This window comes from Thunnus albacares, chromosome 19 (assembly GCF_914725855.1).
Source record: "Thunnus albacares chromosome 19, fThuAlb1.1, whole genome shotgun sequence".
Lineage (NCBI taxonomy): Eukaryota > Metazoa > Chordata > Actinopteri > Scombriformes > Scombridae > Thunnus > Thunnus albacares.
The window spans coordinates 3831710-3858261 of record NC_058124.1 but is presented as its reverse complement, the minus strand read 5'-3'; the positions used below and the strand labels follow the sequence as shown (position 1 = coordinate 3858261).

Genomic DNA, 26552 nt, shown 5'->3' with positions numbered 1-26552 from the left:
ACAGTCCTCATTGTGGACAGTTTCTAGTGGAACTGCTTTTGACCAAAGAAAAAGTTTCTGTGAAACTGTTGACAGTGTATTCTGTGGATTATCCTGAGTATCTGGGACATGGTTTGTGAGAAAAGTAAGCGCCACAAGCAAAATTCCACCCACCTCCACTGCATTGAAAGCAGGCAGAAATCTCTAGGATGGATATCAAAAAACCTGGTTTTAAATTAAACCATGGCCAGATACCACTAGAAAGAAGTTTTTGACCCTTTAAATTTCCAGCGCACAGTTTCAATAAAAATAAAGTTGATTAACTCTAAAGAAGAGTTTTGTGACAATCTTATTCTCAATATCTGATAAAATAATTTGTCAAGGGGATTTATCAGCATCTCTCTTTCTCTGAAAAGGGAAGTTGTTTGACAGACTAACCAGCACAACAACAGTTTCCTGTTGCAGCCTTGTGTTCAGTTGCACTTTGTTATTCCAAGTCACATTTACATTAGTTACAACTCCATCATGTCTGGTACATCTGCAGCTACAGTGTGTGAAGGGATAATAAAAGAATTACCAGGTTCAGACCTGATCTTGGCAGGCAAATCTTGTAAAGATTGCCTAATGGGGGTTAGAGGGGCTGGAGAGGAGGGGGTGAGGGGGTGGGTGGGTGGGTGGAGGGTGATGTTGGCCAAATGGAACCACTGGAGCACAACAGAGCTCACACCAAGAGACCCAGGAATCTGAGAGGCCGGCCCACCCACCCCTCCCCTCCCCCACCATGCAAACACAGACATTAGTGGAGAAACAGCACCTCGAGCACACATGCATGAACGGACATGGCTGCTCACACACAAACACAGACTAATAAAACAACATATGCTCTTGTTTCTACTACCTGGCGCAGCAGGTGGGACGCCCCTCCCTACTGAGTAGTGCAAGAGGAGGGAAAGGAAGGAGGAGAGGAGCCCCTCACCCCCACCCCCCGCTATTGTTAGACACACTACGAGGAAGTGAACACTGTGGTTAGACAGATATATGAGACTGGTATTCTCATCTTTGTCCACTGGTGAAAGGATGTGTATAATGCAGTAAGATTCTCTCTAGATTCATTGTAGAATTGGTTGAAATTACAGGTCAAATACACACTACATGCTACTATTATATATGAGTGTGTATATATATATACATTATCATTATTATTATTATTGTTAGAGGTGGAATCATGGTCTCAGTAGTGTGTCATAATGATCTAAATTGTTTACCCTCACAAGGACAAAATTCTGGGGGAAAAAATATACACAATAATTGTTGGAAGAAAAGGCACATTTAAAATACTTTTTGAAAGAGCCAGCAGTTCAAAATATTATATTTGGCATAATTTTTAGCCATGCTAGTGGTGCGGCTCTATGCATGGCAATGTCAGTGGTTCGGTTGGTCCAGCATTTTGGGCCAGACTGAAATATCTCGACAAATACTGGATGGATTGCAATGAACATTTTGTACAGAAGAGGATGAATGATGATGGATCATCTAATGGATATATTGCCAGGCGATTTGGTACAGACATTCATGTTCCCCTCAGGATGAAGTGTGATCATTTTGTTGATTGTAAGATTGAGATTTCACTTTGTACTTTGGTTTGTGTCTGAACTACTTGCACGACTAATAACATTCTATCACCTTCCACTGTAGGCTACTTGTTTTTGGGGCAAAATAGCAAAGTCACGCTAAACTAAGATAAAGTTGTAATAGTGAACACAGTAAGTGGTGAGTATGGTAAATTTAACCTACTAAACAACATGTTAACAGTGTCAATGTGAGCATGCTAATGTTAGCTTTTAGCTAAAAGCACTGGCTGAACTCCTCAGTGTCACTGAGCTGTTCGAATGGCTGTAGACTCCCAGATTTATGCTTATTACCTGCAGTCTCGTCATAGATACCTACAATGTGGACTTTTAATTTATAGCTCAGTGTCAGATTTCTTCGTTGAAAGCATTGCCACAACACTGTATGGTCCATGATCAGGCTGTTTCATGCTGTGTTTACATTCTTTCATTTACTTTGTTTATTTCATTTACTTTTGTGAACGCACTGTATTTTAACCCTCATACCACCAGCTGTGCGATCATACGTCTTGAGTTGTTTGATGATCTAAACGCTCACAACTAAACATCAGACAGATTAGGTTCCCCTCTGACATGGCTATCATTTTTTTCCACAATGTTAAAAAAAAAAAAATCCCTTTTCAAATAGCATCCAAGCTTACAGTTCTCAACACTGGAGGCTAAGTTGGATTCCGGCGTCCTATCTGTTTTTCTAAAATATCACTATGTGAATGTCACGCTCTAAGACATTTCAGCCGAACTCAAGTCAACACACCAGCTAATTAGAGCCCAGCAGTTAGCGCCTCACTTCTCCTGCTGTGTTGCTTAAAGAATAAAATAAAATATGTCCTTACAGCTGTACTTAAGCAGTTCTTATCAAATAAACAAAATGTGAAAACACCCATAATCTTCTTATTTATCACAAATGTCATAACAGACTGTCTAATGAATATGCCACTCATACAGCTCAATGACTTCAGAGGCGGTTTTCGCTGCCGGAGGACACATAGAAACACATTTACTGTACCTAAGAGGCAATTTATTCCAATGACCTTTTTACAGATCTATTTCCCGGTGCTCTCTCTCTGGATGAGGGCAAGTGGCAGAGCGGGAGCTGCAGCTCGAGCAGTGGTCTGTTGTGATTACCTCGTGTGTGGCTCTGCCCTTCTGCTGGCAATAATTGCCTTTTGCGAAAACTGCATTAATCATGTTGTGACAATACATAAAGCCTTTATTGGAATAAGCATACAAAAGAGAAACAGTCAGTGTGAATGGACAGGGGTGGGGGCGCTGCGGGGGCGGGAGGAACAGGGAACAAGAAGCAATGAGTAATATGAAACCTGGACGTATACAGTGCGAGGGAGGAAAATAAGAAAATGAGTAGGCTTGATAGAAAGAAAGAGACAAACGGGCAGAGAGATAGTGAATCAGTGCGAGCCGCTGTTGTTGTCTTTGTTCTAGGAGTTGAACATAAACAAATTACATTCAATCCGTCCCTCCTACCTTTTGCATAAAAGCTGTGGTCATTACATAAAGACGCAATAATATTCACTTGATAGCATTTGCTGGTTCAAGGCTGCAGAAGATTAGTATGTTGGATCCAGTGAGTCACCGATATAGATGGAGCACAGCGCACATGATCAATAACCAAGAGTAACCGTTTCATTGGTTAACTGTCAGAACACATTTTCTGTCTCACTCGGACCAGCAAGTAATTCTCAGACAAGCAGATGAGGTAAAATAAGCAGTCTGAAGGGTTGTCACGTTATTACATCCAGCCGTGTCTAACAGCACTTGACAGCATTCAGCGGAGCAGTGCACAAATGAATGATGTGTTGTCCTTTGGCATCTAGGAAAAGACATTTTATCCCTGGATCAAACTCTCACTGACATAATACAAAAGCGTGTTGTTCTGTTGCCTTTACAGTAGCGCTATCTGAAATCTGCAGTGGTGGAAGAAGTATTCAGAGCACTTGCTAGCAAGAAAAGCATAACAATATCAACACCAGACTATAAACACTATAATACACTATTCAAAATTGTTCTAAAATAAACATACAAGAGGAGGCCTTTGAGTATTATATTACTGAATAATTATTAATGACATTACTTTAATGTTGTAGTTGGTTTAGGTGGATCTAATTTTAAAGGAATGGTTTTATTTTGGAGATACACTTGTTTGTGGTATTTTCTCATCTAACTGTAGGTAATTAAATGAATAAGTATTTCCCAAAATGTCAAACTACTCATTTAACTGCTTTATATACTGCTGGGTAGTTTAATCTTTAACAATGCATCATATTTTATAAACTGATTATAAATTGTCTGTATGCAAAATGCTAATCTGAAAAGTAAATAGTAGCTATAGCTGTGAAATAAATGTAGCGTTGTGTATAAATGTGAGTATAAAGGAATTCCCTACTTGAGTACTTAGTTCCATCACTGGAAATCTGCACCCAAAGTCCAGCTGTATTTAACAATGTAAGCCTGAGTCAAGCTACAGTACGTACTCGTCACTGCTGACAACAACAGCTCCTTAAAAAAAATAAATGGAGGAGACTGCGGCTGCAGATCAAAAAACATACAGCGTCCTCCCGAAAGAGAGAAAACACAATGGTCAAGTGAATCGAGCATTAGAAAGAGGCTGCGAGTCTAGCTGACTTTAGGGGCCCAAAAATAGGACACATTCCTCTGCAGCGGAGGGTGTGTGTGTATGTCAACAGGAATACATACCAAGCTCCTGCTGAGGGGGCTTGACTTTCTCCACACAGGGAGGGAGGCCAAAACAAAAGGACTAGCTGGTGCGTGCTGGCTCAGGAGGCTCTGGATGGAGGTGGTTTGATTTCCATCTTGCTGTAAAGAACAAGGTATCATGTCTTTAACACACACGTCAGTGGAGTGTATCATAGCTTTTGCATTAAAAGATAAGCCACATTTTTATCTTGTAGTTATGACCGACGCAATGGAGATCAGAGATAATAAATAATAGTAAATCACAGATACAGAATATACTCTTTGTATGATTTTTGTATATAAAAAGAATATAAAAAGCTTTTCATCTGAAAAGGTGTGGACCATGTAGACTCATCCATGGCATGTTTTTACAGTAAAGATGTTACCCCTACCTTGCCCAAATAACAGAGGCTTTCAGTAACCTTAAAGTGAGACGCTGTAGCGTTTGCTGAACAGCAGCCACATATTTAGTAATTACAAGATCAATGCTTATTAAATTTCCCTTGATTTTTCTTGATTTTCCAGAGTTAGTTGCTTTTCAAATGTCATTAGCGCGAGTGGAATGAGACCACAAGCCTCCAGGAGCAGCGCCGTCTTATGAGGCAGTTTTGTCACAGTGGCCACAGTTGGTACTGCAGCTCATGTGACACCAACTGACCCAAAAAGACTTGTACAAAACCATAGTAAAAGAAATAGCTGGAAAACGCTGCCAGAAACACCCCAACATGACTTATTAAAATGTGAAAATAGTCTCAAAAAGACAAATCAGTAAAACTGTGTTATAAAAAATAAAACTGTGTCCATAATATGTGCAGAGCAAGACAGCAGGAAGTCATCTGGCTCAGCCAAAGAAGGACCGCCAGGTATCCAGTTCTCATAATCCATCCATAAACAGGACCGCAAGCAGGGAACGACAAAAATGTCTCCTGGTGAAGTGTGTTTACTTCCTGTTAAACTTTTTTAACCTTTGCAATGTTTGTCTGTGACATGCTAAAAAGGTAGGGAAATAGTAGTATTACTGCAGGAGAAATATACAGACAGACTCTATATCGTTCTTAGGTTTGTTAACATTTGCCACCATTAGTTACTGCTCATATCAGGCCCAGTAAGGCTGAGCAGAAAATTCCCAGGATGTACTGAATTGGGTAAAAGTTTGTTTTATTGATTATGAGTTCAACTTCTCATTTGTAAGGGGAAGTATATGTTATTTTTAAAGTTACATCCACTAACATCACTGAATCACTGAATATTGTTTTAACCAAAAATGGACATGGCAACATATTTATACTCATATACGGCCATGTTTAATAACAAAATCTGTTTTCTCACAAAATACTACATATTTCCGGAATAACCTGTTCATGTTTCATCAAGTTTGGGAAATCACTGCGGTGGCTGAATCATATGTAATTTACTTAACATGCTGTTAACTTTATATTCAACGTCAACACACCTAGTCAGCTGTGTTAGGGAAAGATCATGGTTTGGCCAAGATTCGCAAAAAAATAAACAATCTGATCTCGTGCGTCAAGCCAGACTTTTTTAAAACATTTTACCAAAACCACAATCTTTCCCAAACTCTAACTGCCTAAACACAACCATAAAGACAGTCATTATGCTTTAGCTGCCATGAGCAGATATTGTTAGGAAGACAAATTAAATGGACAGTGAATATTTTACAGATCCGTTCAGTGTGAACATATTGAGGCTTTGCGGATGAGTTTATTAAAAAAAAAAAAAAAAAAATTCATGCTGTTACTTTAAAAATGTTTTTGTAACTTTTTTGTTGTTTTTTTTCCATTTGTGTCTGTATTTTCTACTGTTGTTTGAGTCACAGCTTTTGTCATATGTGGCCTTTTTTATTTGTATTTGCTTTTGCAAATTAGTGCTATTCATGATATTGTTTGGGAGACAAGGTGAGCTTGAAAGTCAAGGTAATGGTGCTGTAAACAGATAATGAATTTTTGTCATCATTAGCTATTAAAAAAATGATGAAACAATCATTTTATTTCCTTTGGGACTTTTAATACTGCTGGTTTTATTTCATAACATTCATTTTAAAGCACTGTGAATTCTCTACAAATCCATTTAAATGTGTTGCTGGAAAGAATTTTTGTTCAAATCATTTTTCTTTCTCAGTGCTTCTGCGTTGCTTTGCTGCCTGAGGAATCCTTCCCTGCTGCTCTTTAAACAGAAAAGCTTTCAGGTAAGAGAGTAAGGATCATTACAGATAATGGTGTAAAGGGTAATGAAGGCAAACGGCAGTGAAATCTCTCCAGTATATATCCTACTTGCTGTGCTGAGCGGGGCTCTGCTGCTCCGGTGGATCAGTGGAGAGGTAGTTAGTGAATGTTTCTTTGCACAGTGATTAAGGGGGAGGACCAATGGCAACAAAGGAGACAGAGAGGACGGTAGCTCCTCCTCTCTCTCTATCTCGCTATCTCTCTCCCTCTCTCTCTCTCGCTCGCTCTCTCCGTGCTTTATAGATGTATATAATCCCCGAGTTGACCCAGAAAACAAACTCCTCTGACTGCCGAGACGCCGCAGAGTTTGAATCCGCTGCAGGGCTGCTTGTAGCCGGAGCATCAGCTGGAGAAAAAAGACCCGGCGCCGATCCAACTTCTCCGTACGGATTTCACGTTATTACATCGGGTAGGTGTCGTCTTCTGTTACTCCTAAAGCAGGTAGAGAGGCAACACTTTGCCTTTGTATTACAGACTAGTTTCTCATTTCTTTACATAATAAATCCAGACTGATTAGATGTGGTTACAGGCAGCGAGATCAATCTCATTTCACCTTGTTATTTATTTCTTTAGAATAATGTCAAATAACCCACATACACAGTCTCCGAGGATTAAAAAAAAAAAAAAAAAAAGGTTTCATGCTTGTGTAATAATGCCAGAAATTATTATCCTCCCTCAGACTATCTATTTACAAAGTGGCATTTGGCTGAATGTTAATCCAGATCTGCAAAAAGGCTCCGCAGATAGGGTATAATTAGGTAACACAAGAGCAGAATATTCTAAGGATTTAGGCTATTGAGGGAAGTGTTGCTGTCTTGTTTGATCAGCACTAAAAAGGCTTGATTTGCCACAGGCAGCCCGGAGCAACACCAGAGTTCATTTTTTTTTGGGGGGGGGGGGGGGGGGGATTTAAAAGCCTGAAATGTCTTTGTTTTTCACAGCCAGACACACAGTAAGGAGCAGTGCATGGCTCGCTCTGGATGTCTTTTTATGATCATCCCATTTAGAAGCAGGTTGTAAAAGAATATGATCAATTTTAACAAGCCAATCACGTTTGACGACAAATTACGGCTTCAGCTGAGCAGGATCTGTTCGTCATCTGTATTTTATCTTAATTGGAGATCTTTTGTAATGATTGTATGAGGAGGCTGTGTGTGTGTGTGTGTGTGTGTGTGAAGGGGAAGAGGTGTGTGTGGTCTGGAGAAGCATTCCTCTGCGTCCTTTTGGCTGCAAGGGTATTGCTGCCCTCCCTCGTCTGGTGGGATATCCAGTGGTAATTCACTGATGGTGTAATTTTGGAGGTTTGGAGTGGGTTTTTTAGGAGACACTTCCTATGTGACTGGAAGTGTCCAATAGAGAAAGAGGAACTATGGAGGCGTGGAGGAATAGTTTCGGTAGAGAAAGGGCTCCTGCTCAAGACAATGAAGGTGTTTTTATTTAATTGTATTGTTTTAAAGGGGTACTCAAGCGATTTAGTATTGTACTACTATAACTTTGGAGGACTCACAAGAGACAGATTAAAGGAAGAATGGTCTAAATTGAAGCAGCGAAAGCCGAGGTATGCTGACTTTTAGTATCTAGTATGTTTGAAGCTACAAAAATGCTGGATTCTACATTTCCCACAATGCAAGTTCATAGCGTTTCTTTTGTTAGACCCTCCATGTCTACTAAATGCTAACATCATCCAATCTCACACATCCAATTAGTAATACAGACTGGGTCAAGCCCAAACCCTGATGACATTACGATGACATCATCAGGGATATTTTTTTATTGTAGAGAGCTGCCTCCAGAGCCACTTTGTACACACGGGCAGGAAAGTACTCCTCATGATGACGAAACTTAACTTGATGTGTGAAATCTGTGGAGTGCCCCTTTAAATCATGGGTTTTTTTTAAAACAATTATGTAACTGTGACTATGGGTTGAATTAAGAACTGGGCTTGACTGTTGTTCACAAATATTGTTTCCAGGGTGACAAGAGCAGCCATGGCTGAACACATGATGATGCCCATGACCCACGGCTTCAGGATGGGCATGAACGGACCTCCGCAGCACAATGGCCAGCCGGGCATGCGCAGCCTGCCCAACGGTCAGGTGATGCACTATGGCAGGAATCCTCAGAGCAACATGGAGGCGGCCATGAGACAGAGGTCGGGTATGGTTGGGCCTGGAGGGATGGGAGGCCCTGTGAACGGAGCTCCGATGGCCAACCATCACCATCAGATGATGTCTGGGAACATGATGTACAACAACCAGGGCCCCCAGCAGCAGCACCACCACATGCACCCTCAGCAGCAGCAGCAGCAGCAACAGCAGCAGCAGCAGCAGGGTGGACACCCACAGCAGTACCTCACCTCCCAGCAGCTCATGGCCAGCATGCACCTGCAGAAACTCAACACTCAGTATCACGGACATCCGCTCAGCACGGCCAATGGCCACCACCTGCCCAATGGTGCTCAATACCGGATGGGTCCAGCCCAGCTTTCAGGTATGCAGCACATAGCCGCCCCTTTGGGGCTAAACGGCATGGACATGGATCTGATCGATGAGGAGGTTCTGACTTCACTGGTGCTGGAGTTTGGGTTGGACCGTGTTCAGGAGCTGCCAGAGCTCTTCCTTGGACAGAATGAGTTTGACTTTATATCAGACTTTGTGTGCAAACAGCAGCCGAGCACGGTGAGCTGTTGAACAAAGCGGCTGGATGCTGGTTGGTCTGTTTGGACTGGACACCCCAAAGAATGACTGAGTGGCCACAGTAGCACAGCAAGAGGAGACAATCTCTCTGTTCTGTTTGGGTGTTTCTGTGTCTGTGTATTTGACAGTGTCTAGTAAGACTTCACACTGACCCTGCCTGTGAGTTGATGAAGAATTGTAATGCGAATAAAACGCACCAAAAGCACCAAGTTTCTCCTCTTTGAGCCGGTGCCAGTAAGATCTGTGGTCTTTGGCCAAATTGAGGCATTGTGATGCAGCGGACTCTGTCTGTACCCATCTGGCCCTCAGCACATGTGCCTGCGGTGCCAAGGCTTTGGGATAATTGTAAACTTAACACACACAACGGGGGAAGGCGACCTGAAAAGACTGTCCATCTGGGTCTGCTAGATTCTGTGGCATCTCTAAATGTATTTTATCTCTGATGACACCTTCAATTAGACTAGTAGCAGATGTTTTACAAATTTATAAATGGCTGTCCTCTGAATTTGTTTATACAAGGATGAAGGGATTAAGAGGAGGTTTTTTTTTTTCCCAGCAATTTATGTGCATATTGAAGGCTGGCTCTTCAAAAACCAAGAAGGTTCCTACAAGTAGTTCACACATTTCCTTCAAGGGCAAGGGAGTGAGGTTGCACAGCATTCCTGACTGACAGGGTTTATTCGGGATTGGCTGGTTGAAATGTGCTACATTGATTATTTAGCTTTCAGTGTCATTTACCTGACTCTGATCAAATCAGCTATCATTAAATGTATTGCATCTGTTCCCTGCTAATTAACTGTGTCTGAATCACTGGCAAAGTAGCACATTGCTTGGAGTGTTGGCTTAAAATAAGCATTCATCTGTAGAAAATGGCTCTGCAGTCTCACCGCTCTGAGTCAAACATTTAGGTGCTCATTGCAAGCAAATCCTGGGTTACTGCTTAATAGAATAGCAAGAAGAGTTAGAGAGGGAGGAAGCTAATTAGTATGAGAAACTGTGGCCTGTTGCAAGACTCACGAGAAGCCAAACATAAAAAAAAAAAAGCAGCCAGTGCTATCAGGAGCTGTTTGGTCACAGACCTGATTTTTTTTTTTTTTTCTAAAAGCGGGATTGGTTTAAAAAAAAAAAAAAAAAAAAAAAAAAAAAGAAAAGAAGTGCGTGATTGCGGAATTTACATCTGTGTGTTATTTGTGTACATCTGTGTGTGGTCAGCGCAGTGAGGCATTTAAATACCCATCAAATGGCGGTGTCCTCCCTAAACCATGGACCGGTGTGCTGAAGCTGATTGGAGGCTGGGCGGGGAGAGGGGAGAGAGTGCTGTGTCCACACAATGTGGACACAGCACTCTCCCGGCAGCACTTAGTTTAATCATTATTTAAAGCTGCCGCTACCTGTGGCATTGATTTCACTAGGCGGGAAGAGCGAGCGAAGACCACAAAGCGTGCAAAGTTGTTGTTTTTTTTTTTTGCCATAGATTAGCTTACTCTGCTGCTTTTCTACTGATTAGATTTAAATTACATGTTCTCACACGCTTGTCTTAATTGAGGTCGGCTTGCACATTCTCCAATGACTCAATAATTATAAAACGGACATGTTCTGTGGCGCTTTTTTCTTCTTCTTTTTTTTTTTCCTAGCACAGTAGGTAATTAGGTTTTTGTCAAGGTTGCTGCTTTGCCGCTGCAGGCCGGTCGAGGGAGAACTTCCTGCACTCGTAATGCTATTTGTGGAGCTGTCAGAGAGGTCAGGGTTGCGCTGGTGCACTGTGTTAATCTGTTCCAATACAACTGTGCTGTCCCTGTCTCTCTGGAGATCTGCCATCTCCAAGCTCTCCAGTAAAATAATGGGCATTGAAACATTGCTGTAAAGTGGCACTTTCTGCCTGGCGAACTGCAGTCAGACAAACTCGTGACCTCACATGATACATTGACATGATAAGATGGAAATACTTCTGGCCTTAGCGACAGTGGCCTGCGATTACTGCTATATCAAAAAAAAAGCGCCGCCTTCATGTGTATTGTATCTTTGTACTGTAGACTAGAGGTGAAGTTGATCTAGACACATTTAAGGTACTTTCGAAAAAAACATTGTCAGATGTAAATGTAAAATCAGTGGCCGATTTCAATGTGTTGACAAGAGATTATATCCTACATTTTTACAAAACGAGTGTGTAGATACAGTCCGAGTATACCAGTTGTTTGGGTGCGTGGCCTGAAGCTTTAAGACCAAGTAGACTGCATGTTAAAGCGAACGTGAGGGATGCCACCACTTTTCCCACAAAGCAGCTGAGAATGTACAGTACAAAACTTTGTGGGAACTCATCTTAAGATGGTAGATAAACGTGTGAGATTGTACTCCTTGTTCCAAATTACACATAATTCATTTGGGTATCCCCCCCCCCCCCCTCCTCCTCCTCCTCCTTTCCCATTTCCCCAAAGCTTTTGTAATGTTATTGATTCTATTTTAAGAAAATGTATTTATTTTCAAATAAAATATTTATTTAAAGAAAATGGGGTTTTTTTGTATGTCAGTGATTCCTTTAACCATCGTTGGTCGTCAAAAGATGATAGACGGATTTGATAAATGGTTAATGCTATACTTGTCTTAGTGGTTTATGCTGCTGAAACTGCTTTGAGATGCTATCTATTCGCCTGAGTTTTGTTATGTTGTGGGTTTTAGACACTTCTCCGCCCACAGTACAAGTACAATCTATAGAATATATCTTAAACAATAGTGAGTCAGCATTGTCAACACAAAGCTGGAACCACATTTTGTTTTAATGTATTTTTTTTAACTCATTGGGTAATACAAAGTGCTAACCGTAATGTGACCAGAATAACAGTGGTCATGTTCTATTTTATCCTGTTTAATATGATCAAACACACATGCATCTGCCCATCTTCAAAAATCTATTACAAACAGCTCATAATCTTATGGAGACATCCTGCCACGGCGACTGATGTAATCAATCATTCTATATGACGCGTGTTTTCTTCCTATGTGACCTTATGCTGACATTGTCAAGTCAGTTCACCTCAGCTGAACTGAATGAAGAGCTCGTTGGTAGGTCAGCTACAGGTTTTGTTTTACCATCTCGCTGCCATTAGAAAAGCATTTCTGTAGGGATATATGGAGACAAATATAAAAATAATCTCATTAAAATTCTAATTAGCTGTGCGGTAAAGTCATATTAAGAAGACCTGAAATACACGTGCTGCTTTTGTCCTTGAGCTGTTCTTAGTACACTTTTGAAAACTATGAGAACCGGTTGTGCAAACCTGCAGCAGACTAGAGGGATTAGTAGTCTAATATTGTGACGAACGCACTATTGATGGAATCATTGACAGCTTACAGATAGTGTCTGTAAATTTTATCCACAGGAAAGCGAAATGTTTCTTCGCAAATGGAAAAAACACATCTAACAGCTGTCTCTTGTATTGAAGTCTGACCTTTTGTTAACCCATCCATCCACCCACACCTCTCTACATATACGCTGTATAATAACACTAGACAATCACCTGATTCCATTTGTCACTTACATGTATACATGTTGTTTTGGGCACTTGCTGATTCTGTCTTTTTTTTTTTTTTTTTGTGAAGACAGTCTCAGAATAATATGACATACTCCTCGTGAGTATTCATGCAAACATAACATCTACAGAAGTTAAGAGCCCTCCAAAGTGACTTTTCAATTTCTGTATTGGCTGGCTGAAGAAATTTTAGATAATGAATAAGTCGCAGCTAGTAAGTAGACAAGAAACATCCTTTTCAATATCTTTTCTACAGAAATGTATCCATAGTAACGTTTTATACACAAAAAGTCATAAAGCAACCACCACAGTGTGTCTATTGTTTTTTCTTTACGGGACAGTAAGTACAAAAAGATAAAAAGCCTTTATTATACTGGCTACAAAATTAAAAACAAGACCAAAAATCGAGACCACACAGGTCTCTGCCAGGGTCAAACAGTCAAACATAAGTGAATACTGTAAGCACAGGCGTCAATCACACACATGAGAATTTCTGCTCAACCGTTATACCTGTAACCACTTAATGAACGAACATGGTGAAAGAAACTATTAATATAACATAGTAAAACAGCCCCAATGGAGAAAAAAGTGCAATTGAATAAAATGAAAAAGGAAGGCATATGAGTGGAGAAATAATGAAAAAAGGAGACACGGAAAAAATTAATTAAAAGTAAGGAAATAATGAAAAAAAAAAGTTAAAAAAACACTTTTTGAAGGTCATGTTTCCCAGCTGTAAGACATCATATATGCCATTTTTCATGTGTGTTACTTTAGTGTTTCACACCTGTTTCCTGCTGTAAGTGAAATGCACCACTTACTACTGTGTCTATGCTTGCAAATTCAGTGCACCTTACAATTATGCAACCTACTAGGATGGATATAAGGTAATGTTTCAGTAGACAAAACTGCAAGTACCCCATCCACCAATACCACAGAGACAGAAGGAGATGGAGCAGCAGCAAATGATGTTGCAGAAAATATTAAAACACTACAGCAAATGGGCTTTCAGGGATGTTATGGTCGATCCTTGCAAAAAAAAACCTACCGGCTGCCCTCTATCTTGATGCCTGGAGCTGTATGCTCAGTCCATGCTGAAGAAGTCCATAACATGTTTGTTTAAGGGATAGAAATACTCCTGAATTACCCTATTTTATCTCTGCAGTATGAGTATACACTGACACAGAAGTTGAGTTGAAAAATGAGTGATATATTAATGGAGATCATACATGAAGTTGTTGAGTCCCGGTAGCTTGCACACAGGACTGCACTGGATCTGGAAGTATCTCCCTGCTTCTAGCTGCAGGCTAAGATTACAGGGATGTGACAGCATGTAATAATTTAAAGCTACACTAATCAATATTTTTATATTAACACCAGATCTAGTGTGTGATGTGAAAGGTGTTGCTTATGGCGACAAACCCACAGAGAATTATCACCTGACTGTGCAGGAGTTGAAGCTAATGGTTTTAGGTTTTTTGGCTTGCAACGTTACAAGCAGCTGGTTACAGTGAACAAACTCAGATCAACCTACTTTACTCTACATGCCCAGCAGCACATAGCCAGACACGGTTAGCAACTAACTGCACATAAAAAAATGCATTTAGTTGCTAAATGCAGATATTTTTCCCTCAGGAGTTGGTTGAGACCAAAACAGAGCTAAAAGGAGAGTGAGCGCTGGATTTGAATTTGTCAGGTGGACACAAACTCCAAATGAATGTTAATGTTGTTCTGCTCTGTTGGATGTGTAACAAGGCAACTGTTTGCTAACACATTAGCCATAAAAACTTTATAAGGTGATACCAAGAGACTGTTGTACTCACAACTTTTTTATTAAAAAGAAATAATTTATGCTGCTTTAAGTATGTGTTGAAGCAAACTTAGTGTACAGCAAACTTACAGCAGTATAATTTGATTTCCTGATAAAGGTCCTCAAATCTGCACACGTTTTGAATAAGACTTAGCCGAGGAGAGGCTTATCTCCTCTAAATATAAACAGGAAACTGTATCATTGTGCCACTTCCTAAAGCAACGAGGAGAGCTTCATATCGACTCTCAGAATAACTCTTCTAACTGTAAGCATACCAAACATGAGAGCGTTCTGGGCCTCATATGGTTGCTCAAAGGCCCCCTCAGAGCAACCCATTACAGCAAGAGCACAGTCAAAGGTGACTTTCTTTCCTCCAATTATTAGACTGAGTAATTGAAATATTTTCTCCGAGAACTTATTTAATTTTGGGAACAACCGAAATCGATGAGTCAATTTTTTCAATGGTCCTTCAATTGTATCAGATGTGGTTGTAATAGCTGGGTAAATCCAATTCAGCCTGGTATTTTAAAAACATATGCAATGCAAAACCTTAAAAACTGTGTGAGCTCAAGTCTAGCATTGATGGAACACCACTTAATCCTATCTAACCCGTCTTCCTAAAGCTCCTGATATCTTGCTTGCCTTCTCTACGCCTCATATTAACACAACTAGAGGAAGTGGTCTGTGTGAAAAGATCAACAAACTGTGACCCGAAATGTTTGGAGGTTTAGGGGAGGTCTTAAAATATGTACTGCAATGTGTCAAACTGATTTAAAGACTGCCAAAGTTCTTAGCTTGTATGGAGCAGAAAAAGTGATAGTAAGGAATGGATTTAGTCTGTAACTGACTGACTGAAGAGGGTAAAATGTTCTTTAATTGTTCATGGGCCTGAAAAGACTATTTGATCTGCACGTTGTATAATTGTGGCAAATTGGTACATATTGATGAGTTTCTCAGTAGTAGCGATTGATTGATTGATGGGTCAAACTAGGAGCACTGCAGCTTACAAATATATCAGTCTTACACTGATCTCAGACCAAAAACGCAACAGCAAAAACATTTCCAACCCAGTATCATTGTTCTCTCTCATATTTTCTGCCATGGTTTGATGTATCGTTAAAATCTGTTTATATGGGGGTCAGTATGAAGTCAAATTTAGTTGAACTTTGGCAAATTTGCGTAGCGCTCACTGCCATGGCTTGTTCAGCTGAGTGCAAACACCCTTGCCATTGGAAATTATGGCCTTGCTCTGCGTAATGTTGAACTTGCACTTTTGCTGTAAAAACTCTGTTCAGACCACCATCAAAGGTGTAGGAAGCAAAAAAAAAGCAAAAGCAAAAAAAAAAAACAGGATTGTCTAGCAAAAAGGTTGGCTCAAATTTTGCCACAATTCAACACAAAGTCGTCCGACAACACCGTGCATTGTGTGAACACCGTATTGCCAAGCCACCAATTAAATGATTGTTCCTGTCGATAACTTTCCAGAGTTGTAGAAACCTGCCTCAGAGGATTATAAACCACTGCACAGTGTTTAAGCAGCTGATACTCCCTCCAATTCATGAATGTATCACTTAAACCAGCTGTCATGGATCGTGTTTCTTTGTCTCACTGGTACCTGTAGCAACATGCCCCACCATGCAGCTTCATCTTTTTTTTAATGCAATGCCATTTTTAGGTTGAACACGGGCGTATGTCTCAATCTGGAACCATTTTCTCGCCAACTGAAAAAAAAAACAAAACAGAAATACCATAATTACAAGCCCTTTAAAACATGTGGTGTAGTCTTAATCTAATGTCCCTTTAAGACCAGTATACAGAGTATGAACTGTTGGTCCCCGATAAATACATGCTTTCCCTTTTTCACACAATATCAGGGCCATCAACTGCAGTTCAGCTCACACCACTCTCATATAGCTCTATTAGTCCTTGTATGTTTCTGTGGCCTAAATAGGATGTTTGCTTTTTATTGTCATAAAAGTAGTGACTAGAAAATTGTTTTTACTGTAGATATACCATCCTTCGTCTCTGACCCAATTTGTGAATGTATATAAAAGCTTGTATACAATAACAATACTCTTTAATGATCTACTTCATTGGTTACTGACTGTCTTTGGTCTGGGTTGGTTTAAGTCCTACCTCAAAAATAGGATTTCTTATTTTTATGTTGGTTGTGGCGAGTACTGGTCCTCTAGTTCAAAACTGCACTGTGGGTTTTCTGAAACTGAGGTCCTTGTAATTGGTGCCGATGTTGTAACCCTAAAATCACAGAGAAACCTGGTTCTTACTCCAACCATATCACTCAGCAGTGTAAAAATGTTGGTGTTTTATTTGACAGCAACCTCAGTTTCATTGTCTCAATTGAATTGTGCAATCTTTTTTCTATCAATTTAGGAGAAACTCAAAGATTAAGCCATTTCTATCCACCATAATCCTGGAAACTCTTACTCATGCCTTCATTTCATCACGCCTTGATTATTGCAACTTGTTTTTCTCTGTAAAAAACCCTTTTTAAAAATACAATTAGTACAAAATGCAGCCACCATTAGCAGGTGCCAAAAAAACAAGAGCACATCACGCCCATTCTAGCATCTTTGCACTGGTTGCCAGTTAATTTGAGGATTGATTTTAAAATTTTACCTATAACTTTTAAAGCCCAGATGGGGCTGGCTCCCAGCTACCCCTGAGGTCCACAAATGCAGCTCTTCTGGCTGTTCCTACACTGGAAAACAAAGGAGCCTTCACAGTCAGAGCTCCTAGACTTTAGAACAGCTTCCCTGAAGAGATCAGGTTGACTAAGTCTATGTCGTCTTTTAAAACACTTCTTAAAACATATTTCCACAGACTGGACGTTTACCGCAATCTCTTAAACTTGTGGTTTTGTTCTATTGTAATTTTTCACTGTGTTTTCATTTTGTTCTATTTAGTTTTTATTGTGTTACTCTTGTACATTTTTCTTCCTTGTTTTATTCTTTTTATTGTTGGAAATCATTTCTTGTCTTTTTATATTCTCTGTAAAGCACTTTGTAAATCCTGTTTTAGAAAGGTGCTGTGTGTTGATGTGTCTGTGTGTCCCTGTGTGTGTATCCGTCCACAGCTAAAAAAAAATTGGTCTCATCTTGAACTGCAGCATATACAGCAAATACGAAATAAATACAAGACAGAGCACTGCATCTATTAAATAAAATGAGAAAAATATAGCCACCAACTGTCTGTTACCACATCGATCATAAATTGACTACAAACTGCTTTGGAGTGATGTGCATAACACTGGAAAACATATTTACTTTGACTTGAAATGAAGAGCAATGATGTTAATGTGAAGGCAAGACAACAATTGTGATCATAGTAAATTATTGTGGTGGGCTACTGCAATCACAACCGCTCAACCATGTAGTTACTGCAGCAGCTCCATTAACGGAAATAGGAAAATAAATTGCACCAATGTTATCTTGAAGTTTCTAGTTTATTTCCTCTTTAGGGTGAACATACCTACCGTTTGCTGTCTTGGTGAGAATGGATTATTCTATTGTGATTTGATAAGACAGGTGTCTATTTATATATTAATGGTGTCTACTGTAGCTGTATTCAAAATCTAAAATTGCATTTGCATGTATTGTAAAATCTATGATTGAATCTTGGGTTTACAATAGCAGTAATTGCATGAACCATCAATGCAATTTGAAGGACTGGACACAATGTACTGTACTGTCTGTTTACTGAGTCACATTCTCTCCTTGCTCAGCCACAGCGCCAGTCAAACTACTAATTTCGGCAAATCCCTCCAGAATATGAAAAGAAAAGCAAAATTTGTTGCCACAAGTGCATTTAGCTGGTAGTTGCGGATGTGTGTAATGAGAAATGACATCAGTCTTGACGTGAAACTGGTCACACTGGTCACACGGTGAAGCAGAAATTTCACAGAGTCACACTTTGCTGTGTATAGTACAAACATTAATGTGTCATGTGTTTTGATAGATGTTTTGTAAAATGCGATTCTGACAGACGGTGTCCCTTTGTCTTCTGACCAGACTGGTTCACTTCAAACAGAAGCGTCACCGTCAACTGCCCTGCATGTGTAACCATCTCTTAGCCCCAATCTCTTTGTTATGTCTGCCAGCCAAGTCTAATCCAGGACACAGAGCTGGGTTGGCACTGCCAAGTCCACCTGATGGGACAGCAGGGTGTCTCTGTGCGCCACATCGGCTCTGACATGGTAATACTTTAAAGCACTGCTGACACCAGGGCTTTTAGACCCACAACAGATGAGGCTGCTGTAATAGCCAGGTACTATACAGCAGCATCTGCTTTTATAAACAAGTCTTTATGTGAGAGACAGATAGAAGTCAGACTGATCTAAAACAAAGAATAATGTCACATAGATAACTCACGTCTGTGAGTTAGACAGCAGTCAGTTTGGCCTTTTCAGCAACAACTGGCAGACAGTTACAAGCCCAGGCGTGTCTGTCATTATCTTGTGTTGTTTTGTTGTGTGCTTTGAGAGAATACACCAACTTACAATTGAAGTACTACTAACTATTTGTACACTTATTTTAAATGCACTACTACTGTACTTTAGTACTGAATGTGAAAGCTCATTCTTGACCTTGGAAACAGTATTGTGACAAAAAATAAATAATGGACATAACTCAAGGACCACTTACTAGCTTTTTTTAGGTGTGGTTGAAAGTTCTGAAACAAAGCTAGTAAGCGGACTTTGAGCAATTTCTTAGTTAAAAAATGTAATTTTTTAACAAAAGTAAATTTCCTAAAATCCATATTATAATTAGTAGAAGAAGTTGCACAGTATAAGCCTGATAAATATAAGACACTTCACTTTACTTGTACTTAAAGTGATCAAAGTGTACAAATACACTAATTTACAGTCTAAGAATTATTGCTCAATGCTATGCATTTATTTACATACCTACTACTAGAGGAATAATGCACATTTAAGTGGTGCAGTGAAACAAAATTTCAATATATGTTTTGACATCAAAATACATGAAAAAGAGCATCAAAGACTGAAAATAGGATGAAACAGCTAGCCTGGCTTTGTACAACGTTAAAAAAAAAACCCATCAATCAATACCCTTATGACTCATGTGTAAGCATCTCATTTGTTTAATCTTTAAATAAAAAGAAATGTAAAGATGGCAGTTTGTGGTCTTAGGGGGAGTGATATGCTGCTCACCATCCATGTGTGGCAACCAAACTGTAGCTGAAGACATTGCAACAGAAGTGCTGGGCGGTGGGTGAAACTGTTGCTTATCAAGACATACACATTGTAACTTCCCCTAAAATCACTAATCGTGGTTTTTACATTTCTGTTTGTGTAGTGATTCATCAAACAAGATATAACAAGTTAATTAGTGAGCTTTAGGTACTTTATTTTTTAGGTGTTTTTTTTTTAACTTTGAACAGGGCCGAGCTAGCTGTTTCCCCCTTTATGCTATGCTTTATGCTATGCTAGCCTCCTAGCTCAAGCTCTGTGCTAATGCTCAGAAGTAAGAATGCTGTCAATCCTTCAGTCTAACTATAGAAAAATATAATTTCTTTGAAGTATAATTAAAGTATAATATAGTATACTTCATTTTCACCTAGGGGGCCATACCTGGTGAAGGGGCTGGCACTTTAAAAGTGCTACTAGAGGCAACGTTCTTGTGTAGCCATTGAAGGAACAGCGTCACACAATAGATTAATCCCAGTCATACAACACAGTTTGTCTCAGCGTAGTTAAATTAAGTTACCTGGTGTAGTGGTGGACTTTAGCTATTAAACACAGCTTTCTGCAGATTAATCATAGTTCCGTGTAAACTCTTTAAACATTCTGTTCCCCAGTGATACTAAACTGCTAAAAGTACAAGTTGAAAATGAAATCCAGAAGTTCAGTGTTTGTAAAGAACTGTGTGATTCAAGAATACCAGAGCATACACCACACCCTTTCCCAAGCTCGGATGTCATCATCTGCATATTTCCTTGTAAACAGTTCTCACAGGCAGGTATGACTGTCAGGAGTGTATGACTATCACTTTTGTGTTTCTCTCGGGTCTGCTCATGTCTGGTTTTCACTACAATCTGAGGGCTGGGTCTCGCTGTCTGAGGAAGCTGGCCTCATCATCATTACCTCGCATTCACCTCACCAGCTCACTAGATGACTCAACTCAGCATTCAAGTGAGGTAGGTGCCCCTGTGGTGGGGACTGCCAAGACAAACAAAAGAAAAGTGGTGATCCACATTTATCCAAGGTATGTGTAACAATGTCACTACAGTGTCAAACCATAAGAGAGGGTGTTCCAGTTTTATTTCATTTTTTATGAAACTGTGAACTGTGATTTTTTTTTTTTTTGCCCCATTATAAATGGCAAGGCAGGTTGGTAAATCAGTTCATCTATTAATCCATCCAGGACTTTAGTTTGCCAGAAACTACTGGCCAAAATTTCATGACATTTATCATGGGCCCCAGAGGATAATTCTTAATGATTTTGGTGCACGCTGACCTTTCAGTATCTTGAAAACTACTTGCCAGATTTCCATTAAACTATTCATGGTCCTGAGGGGAAAGACTCCCTTGATCTTTTATCTAGTGCCACAATTAGACCAATTAGGCTTTAAAGAGTCTACAGCCACACTAGCAGCTCAGTAAGGCTGTAACTGCTGCTGGCAGTTAATATGCTTACAATGTTAACATGCTAATGCTTTTATCAGATAATAGTACCCTGGTCACCATCTAACTTTAGTGTCTTAGAATATTAACGTATGCTGATTAGTACCAAACACAAAGTATAGCTGATGGGTATGTCATTAGTTTCACAAACCAAAAAATGAAATTGTGATCTGATGATGACAAGTTATTACAACACATCCTTAGGGGAACATGAATGTTTATACCAAACTCCATGGCTGATAAACACATTTCATCTAATAGTCATTTCACTCTGAAGCAAAAATGTCAACCCAATGAAGATAGTAGGTGAAAAGTTAGGGAATTGCTATTTTCTGGGAATCATTCATGTTTGTACAAAAGTTTGTGTCAATCAAGATATTGTACTGGATAATTGTAAACTTTGACCTACTGGTGGCACAAGATGAGAAGTCAGATGATCACCAAAGTCATTAGGATTTAAGGAAAATTCATAAAAAATTTAATGACAATTTGTCCAATATTTTTTGAGATACCTCAGTCGGGAGCAAAGTGGTCCAGACTAAGTATTAAGAATTTAATTACATAAGAATTAATAAAAGTCCAAGTCAAAATAGTCTAAATTGGGTTGTTAGGAAATATTCTGAGCACATTTGTGTTTCAAACGGGTAAAAACATTGAATTTAATGATCCCATACCCTTTTGTCAAGCACCACGCTCACGAAAAACTTTAAATTCATGACCCTAATAGTAGTAAAAAACCAAGAGTGTCAGTATACTCGAAATTATATGAAATTTTACATATTCTCAAAAGGATACTGGGTGAGAAGGCCAGAATACTCTGTGACTAGAGATCTGTCTGTCTATGCCAGGAGTTGTTGTTGTGTGAGTCAGCAGAAGACATGACAGAAGCTCATGTTTTGAAACACTTACTTTTTTGAGAAGTCAATGCCTGTTCAGGTGCAGCCATGACTCAAACATAATTGCGGGTGTCTTCACACACTAGACTTGTCTGCCAGTTCTTCCTCCTATCTAGGATGCCTCAAACGTGTGAAAGTACACGCAGAGATCAGTACATACCGAGATCAGCTGTTTTCCTGAATGACTCAGTTGAGGCGGAGGTACCGCCATAACAAATGAGATCAGAATTATTCTCCATCTACTCAAAAGATGCATACTGTAGATTATCTGATTTTTAAAAAAATCAGTTACTATCTCATTACTATCTTTATCTATCATATTATCACTGCACCTAAACTAGAGCTGAAACAAATCACTTAATTTCATTGTGTGTGTGAATCTATTAAAATGTTTTCAGGATGGTTTAAATTCAGTTGAAGCTTTGTGGTAGAGAACAACATCCTCGTACATTTGGGGAAATAATTCGGGGGATGGATTTTTTTTTTTCAAGTTTCCTCAAATTGGTTTGTCTTGGTGTCACACTCAGTCTATTTGCCCACTGTGGAAATAAGGTGAGGATGTGTGAATAAACAACAGTTAAATGGGAAACATGAATCTGGAGACCAAGCAGACAAAGCTCAGCTGATCACATGAAGCTGTTAACCAGTTGTAGGTGGTGATGCGCTGGGCGTCGGAGAATGAGTCTTATTAACACATGACTCCGTCTCATTAAGAGATTGTGCGTAGATTGTGTATCTCACCCATTTATTTTTGCTTTATTTTATCAAGGATGGTTGTATGATGGAACACACACTCTTGCTAATAAGAAATATATACTCATCTCTTTCTTAGAATGTTTTATTTCTCATATTAGGACATAATGACTCCTGGATTTCTAGGTAATTTCCAAAGACCAACTGATCTGTGTGATCCACCATGCAGAAGAGTTCTCAGAATACACACTGATGATTCCCCCTGAAGGCCAATTCATGCTTTCTGTGTCCACGTGGGGACAACTGAGGATCCGTGTTGGTCCATGTGATGTAAATATCGTCATCTGCCCATGTCCATGAGGAGGCCCAAAATTTGTGACTGTGTGGACTTTACGCATTGCAAGTGCACCAACTGCGCATATGCTAGACAAGCAAACGGGAATGCCTGTCTCGTCTACTGTATATATGAACTGTATCCTGTTCTCATAAGCTGTCACTTTTCTTTTTCCGACTTTTTCTTGTTGTTCAGCAACATACAAGAACTCCTCAGCTGCATTCGGACTGAAACCATTCCTGTGTAAAACAATACAAGGGGCTGTGTTGATGTGGGCGTGTTGGTGAGACAGTGAAATACGATCACAGTGGTTTGTAATATTCACAGACTGAATTTTACAACTTTGGAAAGTTATCAAGCTGCAACCCTGTTTACTAGTGTTCACATGTGGAACGTGTCTCTGTCCACGGACCCCTGAAAAGTATGAATGGAACCGTGTCCGCGGTCTGTGTGCAAGTCCACAGCTGTCCATGGATGCAGAACACAGAGAGCATGAATTGGTCTTACTAAGGAAGTCCTTGAGAGTGGTCAGGCCTGGATGATGTGGTGAAATTTTGAAACACAAAATATATGATCCACAAATACAATAAGATGCATCATTATAGATTAAACTATCAAGCAATATATAAAGTAGTTAGTTTTTTTTTTCATTTTAATAAGAATACTTCTGTTATGTTTAAAAGAGTATTTTTACAGTGTGGCATCAATAGTTTTACTTAATTAAATGATCAGAGTTCTTGCTCTACCACTGTAAATAACAATATTCTCCATTAGAGAAATGGTGGAAATGAATAATGACAGAGGCCCAGTGCCTGAGTTTCCAAATCATTCACACAATCCACTCCATCAACATTGTACTCGCCAAGTGAACAGCTGAGTTCTGAGAATGCGGTGAGGTAGCAGCAAAAAGGTCCGATGGAGTAATCAGTGATCAGTCAGATGATTGGACGGGTTGTAAACATGACAGCAGTTTAGCCAGATTATCTAAAGCACTTTATTTGGAGGGAAAAATGACAGTGAGCACACCTTTGATGTTGCTAATCATCCAAAATTGAAAAGGAAAACTGTGCATTTCTAGATCTAAGCAATTGGCTCTATTCGGGGGGAAGAGATACTTGATTGACAGGTGTCTGAGGCCTTGACCACAAGTATCCGGATATTTTTCAAGACATTTCCCCCCTTCCTTTAAAAAAAACAAATTCTGTTCACATGAATTTGTTTTACAAAATATCTCTGTAAACATGAGAACACAAAATGACTCTACCAAGAGCAAACAAAGGTTAAAGGCATAAAAATGGCAATGTCAAACAAAAAGGCATTAAAAAAATCATTCAGTACTCAAATTATGGATCGATAATTGAAACTGATATGTTAAAATGACAAATAAATACCAAGACGGTATCAGTATTTTGATCAAATTTAAATTTTCAGCTCTCCTTTGGTGCTTTGATGTTGTCTTTAGTCCCTCAGTTGCTTGAAATAATCAACATGCACAATGGTGTCATTTGGATAATGAGTGCAGTAACAAGCTGCAATTGTCTTCTATAACAGGTCATCAAATGTGGACTGGGCCAATCTGGTAGAAGCAAGACATGGTGTGAGTGGTTTGAGATGCCCTCAGCTTGAGGAAATGTAATTTGTGCTTGCTGATGTAATTGTGCATAGATCAAGTGTTATTCTCACTGCCATAAACTGGGTTCTGTCCTGAGGTGATTGTAGGAAGCTAGAGTGATTAAATACTAAAAAGTGATGCCAGTGTTGACAAAAAATAAAGGCCCATCTACTTCTATCTAATGTCAGTTGAGCTAGAATACAGTGGATTGACCACTAACCATTGTATGGAGGCTTTTTACATCTGCTGTTTTGAACAACTAATAGCTGCTTACTCCTTTAATGAAACTTGAATAACATTTAACATTTCACTCTTGTTCAGGTATTTTGGCATTGAATGTCAGTTATGATTTGATTGTAATTAATTAAAGTTTCACACAGAGAAAATGAGGGTATACTGGCCCCTTAAGAGTTTACAGCTAACATAGTGACAGTTAGCAGGAAATGTTTACCATTGTCGCTGTCTGTTTTGTGTGTTAGTATGCTAACATTTGCTAATTAGCGCTAAACACAAAGTACAGCTGAAAACATTGACCTGATGATGGCAGTAAACAAAACGTCAGGGAATCAACAAAGCCTTAACTTATAATTTATCCTGAGGGATGTCTGTACCAAATTCCATGGCAATCAATGCAATAGTTATATATTTCAGTCTAGACCAAAGTGGTGGCCAATATCATGGATAATAAAAAGAATGGCCAACAACGAAGCAACAGAGGCAGAGATATCCTGACTTTTACTTCCTAGTGTGAGTTAAGCTCCAGATCATGGATGTATTATAAGAGCTGGATACCAAACTGAAAATGGCGCCCATTCAGTCCAATAAGAACTACTTGGCTGCTACATACGCCAAAAAGAGTTTCTACCTTCTGGGTTTGCCTCTGTGTTGTGCAGCCCACTGAATATGCACAGTAGCGTTTCTCACGCTGACCCCTCCCATGCTTTCCCGCTCTGCCCGCAGACTTTACATTGTGATGACATCATGGATTTTTAAATTGCTTTTCTCGGCTCAAGGAAAGTTTTACAAATATAAACCCTCCATGGATCAAAAATTGATAAAAGAAAGAGTCATAATTGACCTTGTTTGTGGTTTGAGGCGTCCTGTCAACTGTTTTACAAACACCCACGTCCTGCCCAGGGTGAGAAAACCATGATGACATCACTGTGACATCATGAGGGTTACATTTTTTCAGACTAGGAAGCTTCCTCTAGAGCCACATAGTACATTACAGAACTGTTTTTACAGATTGTGTTGAACTCCTCGTGATGAGTAAGCTGATCATTGCCCCATTAAATACCGTAGTATTATTTATAGTGTTATTCTGGAACCAAGACAAAACAATGAGTCATGGTGTCCGGGGTGTTCTTTTAAATCTACGTCTTACCATACCATACCCAGGTCTTAAGTTTCACAACATGATTTCATAATAAATGACCTAAATGTATAAAACATTTCATGCCTGAATTATCCATGAAGAATGAAAAAGTTTCCCAGCTATCAAGAATAACTAGTGCAGCTCTGCATGATGAAGGAAAATCTATGAAAAAGGTGGGAAATTTTCAATAATTTCCACACTGGCTTCATTTTAGTTATACGTACAGCACATAGTCCTTATGCAATTACAAATATGGTAATTTGGCTTTTTAGAGATCAAACACAATTTAAAGTTACTACTTTAAATAGGAACTTTTAACTGGTTATGAAACAAGTCTCATGATGCTTCTATATGACCTACAACTGAGACCATCAGTGAGAAGATTG

General features: G+C 39.4%; 1 protein-coding gene across 1 annotated transcript; it reads left to right on the top strand.

The window, feature by feature from the left end:
- The first annotated feature begins 6332 nt into the window (after positions 1–6332).
- Positions 6333–11765, top strand: cited4a (Cbp/p300-interacting transactivator, with Glu/Asp-rich carboxy-terminal domain, 4a). Its single transcript, XM_044336055.1, has 2 exons — positions 6333–6971; positions 8535–11765. The coding sequence occupies exon 2, from the start codon at positions 8551–8553 to the stop codon at positions 9250–9252; it is 702 nt and encodes a 233-aa protein (XP_044191990.1). The 5' UTR covers positions 6333–6971; positions 8535–8550; the 3' UTR covers positions 9253–11765.
- The last annotated feature ends 14787 nt before the right edge of the window (positions 11766–26552 follow it).